This window comes from Eleginops maclovinus, chromosome 3, assembly GCF_036324505.1.
Source record: "Eleginops maclovinus isolate JMC-PN-2008 ecotype Puerto Natales chromosome 3, JC_Emac_rtc_rv5, whole genome shotgun sequence".
Lineage (NCBI taxonomy): Eukaryota > Metazoa > Chordata > Actinopteri > Perciformes > Eleginopidae > Eleginops > Eleginops maclovinus.
In genome coordinates, this window is record NC_086351.1 from 22298675 (window position 1) to 22309280 (window position 10606).

Sequence of the window (10606 nt, forward strand, 5' to 3'; positions counted from 1 at the left end):
CGGGAGAAGATGGATGGATGGATGGATGGATGGACAACTTTATGTGGGCTACATTCAGCTAAATGCAAACACTATTACCGTCCATAGACACTTTGCATTACTATAATGCACATCACACATCATTTGTTTTAATATTCTGAACCCCCTACATACATGTATATTTGACACATTCTGTTCAAAGCTAATTCTTTTAAAATCTGCATAGCCATAGGCTTTAAATTCAAATAATGTACATTTATTTATTTATTTTTCAGGGTATTTTGTCATGATTTACTGTACTTTTTGTATATTTATATTTTGTGTTAATATTTCTCTATATTTTCAACATTGTACTAGTTTTTTAGGGGCGGCATTAGCTCAGTCTGTAGGGACTTGACTTTTTAACAGTTCAAGTCCTGATCAGACCAAACTAAAACGCAGTAGAGACTAGTAGCTGGAGAGGTGCCAGTTCACCACGTGTCCAAGAGCAAGTCATAGAACCCCCAACTCTGGCACTGGATAACCTAGCAGCCTCTTCGCTCTGGCGCCTCTCTGTAATGCGTGTGTTTGTGCAGACCTGTACTGTACTGTGGGAATTCATCTTACAAAGGTTCTATTCTCGTTTCCTTTTCTTACAATTTAATGTCTCTAACTGTGTCTATGTATGCATCATACGCACCAATGAAAATTCATATGTAAACCTAAATGGTAATAAACCTGACTGATACTTACATAGGTGATAGGTGTGGCTACACCGTTGTCAGGCTTACCAGCTCAAAGCATTGAAACAAACACAGCTGCACACCAAATAGGTTTGTTTTTCCTAATTCTGACTCATAATGCAACATGTCTCAGCCTGACGGTTTTCTGCTTTAAACCCCCAGATTAGCCAGCATGGCACTCACCTGGTTCCTAGAGAGGTGAGGAGGGCGTAGATCTCTGTCGCTCCGATCCAGGCTCGTGTTCCCTGAAGTCGCTGGTTGAAGTGTGACGCGCCGTGCGGATCCAGCCCTTCTTTCCAAGCCTCCTCGATCATACTCTGTACCCGTGGGATGCTAGGCACCGCCTTCTCTGGAGGACAAAAAGAGCATCAAGTAGAACAGCAAACTTCCTTGAAATGATTAAAGTCAATGAAAAACCTATCTTTTTAATATGGCTTTTAATTTGGGTTCACTTTCTACTCTCACTGGTCATTGTCCATGTTTTACGGCATTTTTACAGTTTTGCTCTTATTTTACTTTCGAAATTTTCTTTTTTAAATAGTTTTATTTTAACCTATTTTCATTTCTAAAATGTCTTTCTTTCCAATTGGCTCTGACGACAGTTTTGTTCTCCATAGCAACAGTGACCAAAGCCAGTGACGGCAATCATCAAACTTAAAGGTCTCCTACTATGCTATATTTTAACAACATATTGTAGGGCAATATCTATACAAAACCTGTCTGTGAAGAGTTTTGCTCAAAATACCAGATCACCCATTGTAGCATGACTCATACCCCTCTATTTCAGCCCTGTTCCTGAAGTGCTGATTCTGTGACTGTCGCTTTAAGTTAGAGCTGAGCTGAAGCTGGCCACGCCCCTTTGGAGCGTCACGCAGCTCTCTGTCTGAAGAGAGAAGTTTCTAACGGAGAAACTCAGCTAAACGCTGCCGTGATTAAACGCCATATTATGTTCCAAACCACATCCAGCATTATTTCTGAAACACTTCTCAGTGTTTACCACTAGAACAGAGACATTATATGTATATTACATACACAACAACTCCCTCCTGCTGAACACACACACACACACACACACACACACACACACACACACACACACACACACACACACACACACACACACACACACACACACACACACACACACACACACACACACACACACACACACACACACACACACACACACACACACACACACACACACACACACACACACACACACACACACACACACACACACACACGAGGGGTTTCAGCTCCGACTGTATATGGGGGACGATAGGTTGGGACGTGTCCCGTGGGCGGGACGTTGCCAGGAGTTCAATGTAAAGCCAGCTCATATCTCGGTTATGACGTCATATCGGCAGCAAATCTGGATCAGCTCGTTTGTACCCCCGTTTTTAGAGATGTGGGTAAGGAGGAAAAGAGATAGTTGTATTTTCTGACACTTTATGAGTCTCCTTACACACCGGGGACACATATTTATGTATAAAAGACATCAAAAAGTGCATTTTGCATAATAGGGGACCTTTAAAACAAATTATCGCTTGAAATAATTCACTTTGTGTACATGAATCTATATAATATATGAGTTTCACCTTTGCTATTGAATTACTGAAACTAATGAACTTTTCCAAGATATTCCAATTTATTGAAATGTGCCTGTATCTTTGTATGTGCTGTGATTGCAAACTCAACACTTCTCCCCTAACTCTGTAAATTAAGTCAATCTCCACACAGCTAACTCTGTCCTGCCTTTATTTGTTCGACTGTACTTTCTTCTTCAACTCCTACAGGGAACATTCCCCACATCATGTCAGACTTGTAAAACAAAGAAGAGCTGGTGTGTGGTCAGATATTGTGCAGAGTGTGTGTGCACCTGGCAGGAAGGGAGCGTACGCATCTATGGTGTGCAGAGAGGAGAGGAGCATCTGGATGTTTCTGTAGCCGCAGCCCCAGCCTGAGTCCCCCGCTGAAGAGCAGTAGTGGTCGGTGTCAGCACTCAGCCACACGTGGACACAGTCTCTGCCTTCACTCTGGTAGTATTCAGATAACGCTCTGAGCACACCTAGACAGAGTGAGCAGAGTGCACGTCAAGAAAGTTGAGATCATATTCTCATCAAGCAGAGCAGCTATACAGCTGAAAATACACAAAAGGAGTAAAAAAGAAGCCCTGATTCTAACGTGATACAGCTGAAATCAGATGAACCAGGGTTTTTTAGTAAGCTGTTGATATAACTCTAAAAAAATACGCAGTTTAATGCTAACATAATGCTGTTTTTGAAAGCAACACACATTTTATCAATCATTTTGTGATGGATTCTAGACATCTGAAATAGAGCATTCATTGTATGCGAGTAACAAGGTAGTGGTTAAGTAAACCTGACACTGTTGTCACTGCACTGTTTTGTACCTCTTTAGAAAAGGCTATTCCCAACACACAATTTTCCCAAATCTTGAGAATGATTTCCGGGGAACTGGACTGGAAACCCCTACTTCCATTCACAGCCAGGAAAACTATTTAATTGAAGAGCTGACTACATTAAATATGTTCTGCCTGACAACCTCAGACAAATTCAAGGAAGGGCAAGAGTGGTTTATGTCCAAATTTCCCTCAAACTATGCAGGCAGCAACCCACCCTGACCCACCTTATTTCCAACAAGTGAGAATACTACTGACAGAGATGTTATCTGGAGTTCATATGAAACCTACCGACACACTGGTGTGTTTCTTTTAATCCGCTGCTGCTTGTACAGAGTAAAACATGCACACACATACCCCGAGTTCTAGTCCTGCCATCATCCACCCCTGAAGCCAGAGACTCCATCATCTCAGCTCTTTTGCAGTGAAACTCTGAGGGGGCCAGAATCCCCCTGGCTACAGCCTTCTCCATGCTCCTCTCCATCTGTCGGCAGTAGCCACCTCCTCCGTCCAGACCAAACTGCTTCTGCACCACAAACACCAGAACACGAAGGTCAGGTATTACACACACAATACGAGGACTTTAAGAGAGGGAAACCAGGAACCGGCTGTGCTATCGAGCATTCAAAGACTACTTTAGACTTTTATTTTGAAAGGTTTACCTCAGCTTCAGTAAGTTATATCTAAAGTTTGAGTGTTTGAATGTGAATGCTCAAAGGTGCCATATAGAGTGGTGCCGGAATGAGTCTTAAAACCCAGAAAAGAGGTAGCATTCGAAATCCTTTGGTTCAATCGTCTCGAAGTTGGCGTTTTAAAAAAATATATTTTTAGCCTGAAGGTCTGTGATTAACACAAACATAAGAGACTTTCCCGTTTTGTTCTACTGCATAGAACAAAGCCAGTACGCCACTGGTGAATATCCGAAGCTTTGATGTGTCATAAAGACGGCAATTGCTAGCAAATGACTAAATAAAATACTAAATGTCATCACGCCATGGATGTGTACTTACTTACCTACTTTATTCTACTTTATATACTAATATGTAAGCTTATTCTGCTGTAACAAATGTAAATTTCCCCGCTGTGGGGCTAATAAAGGATTTCTGATCCTGAACACTAGCCGCTTTTAGCTTAGCGGTGGTGATACAAACTAAAAGAAGTTTGTTTGTAGCATTATCTTAGATTTTTACTTCTGGCGTGTTGATATTAAAGTTGTATCCACACGCCATAATAGTGGAGATTATTCTGCTGAATAAACATGTTTAGTTTCATTAACGTGTGTTTGCCACAGCGCACATTCTTTACAATATACCAAAATACAATTGAAAGATCCAATTGCCTTCGTCGAGGGAGTCGTGTGACGCTTACTTACGGGTCAGCATGAAGAAATTAGTGCACCACTACTTTGGTTGTTAAAGAAAAGTTATTAAACAATAAACTTCACTTCAAGTGTGTGTGAAAAGATAGTAAAACCAAAGCCGTAAAATAAAATGTAAACCTGATGAGTGATGAGAGTACGCCGCGTGGAGTTTCATCTCAACTTGGTGCATCATTTCTTAGAAATCCTAATCCTATCAATCCTAATAAAGATTCAACTCGGATTCAAAAGTATTTGTTTTTGTTCTCATTAAATTTGAATCCCAACACACCCACATGGAAGGACTTATCGGAAATGACTATCACATGCTGTAACAATAAAATTTAAACGACTCTGAATCAAAAGCTCGGTGCAATTTGGAATTAAGATAGAGATGAAGCAATGTGCTGAGGTAGAGTGTTTTGTGTTTCCCATCTGCAGCAAGCAACCAATGATTATTCCTCCGGCTCATTGAAGTGCTTAAAAGGCTTTTAAACAAAATAATTCTGGCATAACAAGTCAGTTAATCCCCCATCCAAAGACAGATGGTGTTTAGATTTCTAAAGAATTTTCAACAGTCAAAAATCATTCTCAGTATTTGGATGGCTTGACCACTGTATTCTTGTCCTGTTTAAGCAGGTTTTCAGGTTCTTATTTGTATACTGTGTATCTACTGGGACCTGTCTCCATGCTTTAATGTTCAAAAAGCTCTTTATTTTTCTCATACTGCCTGTGCTGCAGCACCTCTTTACACCCTCTGTCTGAAACCAGAGAACAGTCTGCTCGGATTGGTTAGCTGGACGGCTCTGTTGTGATTGGTCAACTGCTTAAAGATGTCCCACTCACGTACAATGTGTTGGAGCGCTAGCAAATAGAAGCTAGCTATGATAGGATATGCTACGGAAGTAAACAAAGGAGTTCAATGGATGTGTTTCAGGCAGGGTGGAGTGAGGGGGAGAGAAACTTTGGGATTTTAGCCTTTGCAGACTATTTACATGCACAGAATCCTATCCAACATACTGTGGGAAACGGAAATCCCCAAAAAGCATAATAGGGACTCCTTGAGCACACGGTACTGAAAATATTGAAAGAGGGCAGCAGAACAACGCAACAGATTTCATTTTACACCCAATATGAATGTTGGTATTGGAAGTTGCCAATTAACAATTAAAAGTCACAAATTAACTGAAACTACCGCATAAATGCAGCAGTGACACAGAATCCAGACCTGCAGCTTCTTGAAGTCCTCTCTCTCCTGCCGGGCCTCCTCCTCCTGCTGCAGCTCCCGGGCCAGCCTCAGGTCAGAGCCAGGGCTGTGAGCAACAGCTGAGAAAAGAAGAAGTGGAGGGGGCATCTCATTACACAGGGCTGAGGAAAACAATCACTTTGTAAGTGCAGTAGAGGGAGGTCTGGGACTGGTGTAGCAGGGAGGTATGAACGCCCACCTGCAGAGCTAGCAGCTGCTCCATGCTCTAAATGTAGCTCCACGTGTTCCTGCAGGGAGAAGCTGTCCATGCAGACGACAGAGCACAGAGGGCACTCAAGTCTCTTCTCTCCTGCAAAAAAGAAGGAAACTCCATGTAAGTCCAGATATCAAACACTTTATTTATACAACTGAGACATCAATTATGAAATTAGAGAGGCTCTATTGTGCTTTTGGGGGTTCTTTTTGGGATGTCCTGTAGTGTGTTATATAGGTTTTTGTGCATGTAAATGGTCTGCAAAGGCTAAAATCCAGAGGGAGTGTCTTTCCCACACTATTTCCATTAATTTAATTCATATAGTAATTTTTATAGTGCTGCCTGCTGCTACTTTGTGCCACACGTGTTCCTAACAGCCAGATAAACAAATCTGTGCGGTTGTCAGAGGGGTTACGTGTGTCATTAGTGTATGATGATGAGTGGAACCTATGATTAATTATAAACAACTATGTGGGTTAATTGATAAGCAAAGTAACTGTGCATTTAAACTTGCGCCTGTTTGGGCTGTCCATGTGGATCATGCACAGGCTTCGGGATTAACAGATTAGGATGCATAAAAAAAAAAAGGTGACTGTATTCCCTTACAGTTACCTAAAAAAGACGTAATCAGATTACTGTTACATTTCTAAAAATGAAGGATTACATTGTTACTAAAACACTACAAAGGTCATATAGTGTTTGTTGTAAAGGATCAGATGTTCTCTCTCCTGTCAGTGTGAATCTATACGCCTACTGCCTGAATCTACTCAATGAAAGGCAGAGTTTTCTATAAATAATGATATTTTTATTCATTTGTATTGCGTTTAATGTTGGGGTACTTCAAAAGTAACGAAAATTAATCAGGTAACATGACTTTTATATTGTGATACATAGATGCTGTTACATTTCTTTACAGGTAACTGGTAATTGTAATGGAATACATTTTTTAAAGAAACGCTCCCAACCTTACCCTTACTCCATCTCAGCCTTCATTATGATCTAAACTACACACCTGCAAAGTTTTGTGATGCCAAATCTTGTCTCTAGTAAGTTTTTAGTGTAAGTCAAAAATCCCTCCAGAGTCTCTCACACACACACACACACACACACACACACACCCCTGTGGCAGCTGGTAGAAATACTGTGCCATGTGAGCTGAAAACATCAGAGGAGAGGAGACACACCTGAGAGGCGGATGGCTGATGGTGATCTCATAGCTGGTAAAAACGCCTTCTGTGCCGACCCTGCACAAACAAACAGTCATGAGTGAAAGATACATCACGTACAATCACAGGGTGTCTTTCAACTGAAGGTATTTTATGAATATTAACAGTTTATCATCTCTCACATTGTTAAGTTATACAACAGCGAATGTACTACAAAAAAAGTTTGGATTGCGGTTCTGATCCACCCTGGTGATCGGATGTTTACTTACTTACTTTTTACTTTACTTACTTAACTACTAACTTTCCTGTTGGGCTGATATTGGCTGGAGAGTTAATTAACAGTGGTTACATATCCTTCAAAACAAGCCACAGCATTGCCTCACAGGCAACCGCACCCCTGACAGCACTCCGCGGTTATGTAGGCTTGAATTTCTCAATAATAATTTTAATAAAACATAAGTCTATATTTTCTTGCTAATGTCTTCCTTTATCAATTGTTTTCAAGCTCAATAAAAACCACAGATAATATTTGACGGAATATTTCCCATTTGTCCGGTAATTTGAAATCATACTGGTCACCTTTATCGGCACTTTTTTTTCTCTAACGGTAACACTGGAGTCTTCACAGTGAGCTCTCAGAGATCAGAGTGGTGTGCACATGGTAGCCTGTAAGTCTAAAGTTACCTTCAGTCGAGCGCTGCTCCTGCAGGTGGAGCTCTACGTGCTCCTGCAGCATGTCAAAGCTGCTGCACACCAAGGGGCACATGGGGCAGGAGAACAGCTCCTCTGAAACAAAGACAGGAACATTCAAGTTAATTTGTGACTTTAAAGTTTAAGAAATAAAGTTTGGTAAAGATGAATCACCCTCTCTCTTTGAAGACAGCCGCTTCTGTTTGGCTTTGCTGTGCTCAGATTTAAATGTATTATTGTCCTTATTAGAGAGCATCACAGACTTCTGTCTTCTTGTAGGGCTGAGTGTTGTCGAGGTCTCCTTAGTTGATGAAGCACGACTCCCTGATGTAATGTCTTGTTTAAGGCACATTGAGTCTGAAGTGTCACTAGAGTGTGTTGCATCTGCATCTCTCTTACAGCTGTCCTGAGCCCAGGAGGACAGAGGGGTTTTGTGGCTCTGAGTGTTGGCTGCTGCAGGGAGGCCTGTGATGTGAGGGGGATCCTGCGCTCCGTCCTGCATCTCTGGATGTGCAGAGCTGATGTGGAAGCTCAGCTCATCGTAGGACACTCCTGACAGGGAGCAGAGCGGGCAGCGCAGGTCATTTTCCATGTGGCTGAGTAAGAGATGTGTCTTCATGTCCTCCTCCAACATAATCTCTTCCCCACAGAAGGCACAGGTCAGCATGGCTGTGGACTACACACACACACACACACACACACACACACACACACACACACACACACACACACACACACACACACACACACACACACACACACACACACACACACAGGTTATTTTCATGTTCCCTTGGAATTGCTTGTTATTACAACTCAGACTATCAACATAATTGTATTGAAAGAGTTGGGACCAAATACTTCTTGAGCCTTTGCCTGATTAAAATGTCGAACACCTGCTGAAAATAGCATGTATGTTTTGTGACTTATTCAGGCAAAGTTGCTTTAGAGCCTTAAGCACCACTTCATGTTGACTTTTGAAACACAGCAGAAAAGTGTACGCTGGTGAGGATTCCTGTCGTGAGGAGTGAATATTAAACTTTATTTATATAGGTAGTACCTTTCATGCAGGATGCATCCCAAAGTGCTTTACAGATACTGAATAAAGCTTGAAGGAACATAATTAAAAACAAGTTATAAACCAACATAAAGAGTTATAACACAGAACCAAAAAACAATAAAACATGAACAGCGATACAACTAAAATGACCCCAGATTTAAAACTTAGGTCTTCAATTTACTTTTAATAACTTTGCTGTTCTAAGATCCAATGGTAGTTATATTTCGGTACTTCGTAAAGAAATGCACAACCGGTAACCAGTGCAGTTATCCCTTTTTATAAAATGAGATCCATTTTTATATAAGGGGTAAGGAATAATATTAGTCTTTGAAGCTGCTGCTGGTCAAGAACACATAAGGAGACATGTCTGCAGCCCCCCAGCACAATATCATTATCTGCCATTATTACAGAACCAACACCAGTATGTAGAAGAATACTATATAACAGAATAAAATATCCTTGAAATTATTGCTCAAACTTATAACATACTGCCTTAGCAGGCAGTCATCTAGTTTCGTTAAAATTTGATATAAATAATACATTTCGTTAATCATTCAACTAAAAAAGACACATTGCTTTCTTTATACTCAAAGCAGTTGAGAAACAGATGTTACATAATTTCTTTAGATCTACAAAATGGGCATGAAGGACAAATATCTCAATAATGCAATACCGATTTATAGAGTTATTTTTGAGGTGAAATACTTTAATTGCATGCGTGTCTGCTGAATGAAACTCCTACTAACGATTTGTAGAGGAAAAGTGTTATGATTTGTCCTGCCCTGGTTCATGTTATGAGATAATTTAAGGTCTATATTTTCTTTAAGGTAAACGTTTAAATGTTCTAAACCTCCTAAAAAGTTTCTAATGGAACCTTGCATATGAGGTAAATTATCACATATGGACGCTTTGTGATGGTCATTGAATTAATGCTGTCACAGCGTTCATATCAACACAGAAGTCAACAGTCTCATATAAGTTGACATGACATGACGGTGCATACTGACATTCATTTTCGCTAAACTGAAAATGTACTCACGTTTGATGCAATGAGTGCAATACTCAGAGTAAATCATAGGTTTGTTTTGCTCTACTCTCTTCTGTTTCAAAAGCAGCTCAAAGCGCCATCTTAGAACGTCACTCTACCTTCTTTGAAGTTTATTGGCGGTTGGCAACCGACTCTGGGAGGCATTACTGCCACCTGGTGGACTGGAGTTACACACACACACACACACACACACACACACACACACACACACACACACACACACACACACACACACACACACACACACACACACACACACACACACACACACACACACACACACACACACACACACACACACACACACCTCGCTTTATACTCTTACATTATACTCAAACGCACAGAAGAACTCAATGGTCCCTGTTTGACTTTAACATTGACTTTAACATTTACAATGTGATGCAGGAGTTCCTTCCTGTTCCAGTCAGACCGGTCTGACATTAAAATGCTGCTGGTGTAGAAACGACTCTCCAGCCTCCCTAACCATGAACAGCTTACAAAACGATGCAAACATATTAATAATAATACGTTTTATTTAAGGCGCCTGTCATGACACCCAAGGAGACCGTTCTTGTGCTTCAAGGAAACCACCATCATACTTATGCCGAAGAAGTCATCTCCATCCTGCTTCAATGACTACCGCCCTGTAGCACTGACTTCCACCATCATGAAGTGCCTCGAGAGGCCAGTCATGAAGGA

The 10606-nt window shown here is 41.0% G+C and overlaps 1 protein-coding gene across 3 annotated transcripts in view; it reads right to left on the reverse strand.

The window, feature by feature from the left end:
* Positions 1-10043, reverse strand: part of zufsp (zinc finger containing ubiquitin peptidase 1) — a 28531-nt gene extending 18488 nt beyond the window's left edge. For all 3 annotated transcript variants that reach the window (XM_063879190.1, XM_063879189.1, XM_063879191.1), the window contains exons 1-9: positions 9899-10043; positions 7974-8475; positions 7794-7895; positions 7128-7187; positions 5929-6039; positions 5712-5809; positions 3484-3652; positions 2584-2772; positions 885-1050 (exon numbers count right to left, since the gene is read on the reverse strand). In XM_063879190.1, coding sequence (XP_063735260.1) covers positions 885-1050; positions 2584-2772; positions 3484-3652; positions 5712-5809; positions 5929-6039; positions 7128-7187; positions 7794-7895; positions 7974-8466 — 1388 coding nt within the window. In that variant the 5' untranslated portion in view covers positions 8467-8475; positions 9899-10043. The remainder of the gene's footprint in view (positions 1-884; positions 1051-2583; positions 2773-3483; positions 3653-5711; positions 5810-5928; positions 6040-7127; positions 7188-7793; positions 7896-7973; positions 8476-9898) is intronic.
* Between the last annotated feature and the right edge of the window lie 563 nt (positions 10044-10606).